The following is a 281-nucleotide window of genomic DNA, read 5'->3' as shown; positions in this document are numbered from 1 at the left end:
CGGGAGAGTGTACCAATAGCCTCTGTCCATGTCTCCCCCAGGTCTGTGGACTCAAAGACTTTGCGGTAGCCAATGTCAACGCGACTGTTCATGATGAGCTTCCCCTCCCACTCAACAATAGAAGATTCAGTGCAATCCAGTGCAGTGATACCGTTTGCGAACTTCCACGTCTCACCATCGTCTTTGGAATACATAAGCATTGCAGTGGTCCTCCTAATTGAACTCATTGCCTGGACTGGGAACACAAGAGTACCGTTCGTTGTTACAATAGAAACCCCTAC

The 281-nt window shown here is 48.8% G+C and overlaps 1 protein-coding gene across 1 annotated transcript; it reads right to left on the bottom strand.

Annotated features, from left to right (window-relative positions):
• Window positions 1-2: 2 nt before the first annotated feature.
• On the bottom strand, window positions 3-245 carry TM35_000851120 (Chain A, A Mutant Of Trypanosoma Rangeli Sialidase Displaying Trans- Sialidase Activity; the record flags this gene model as incomplete). Its single annotated transcript, XM_029031438.1, has 1 exon — window positions 3-245. A coding segment is annotated over one exon (243 nt), but the record flags the coding sequence as incomplete, so codon positions are not given.
• Between the last annotated feature and the right edge of the window lie 36 nt (window positions 246-281).

The sequence above is a fragment of the Trypanosoma theileri genome, assembly GCF_002087225.1.
Source record: "Trypanosoma theileri isolate Edinburgh chromosome Unknown TM35_Tth_85_V1, whole genome shotgun sequence".
Lineage (NCBI taxonomy): Eukaryota > Euglenozoa > Kinetoplastea > Trypanosomatida > Trypanosomatidae > Trypanosoma > Trypanosoma theileri.
This window is presented reverse-complemented; position numbering and strand designations above follow the sequence as displayed.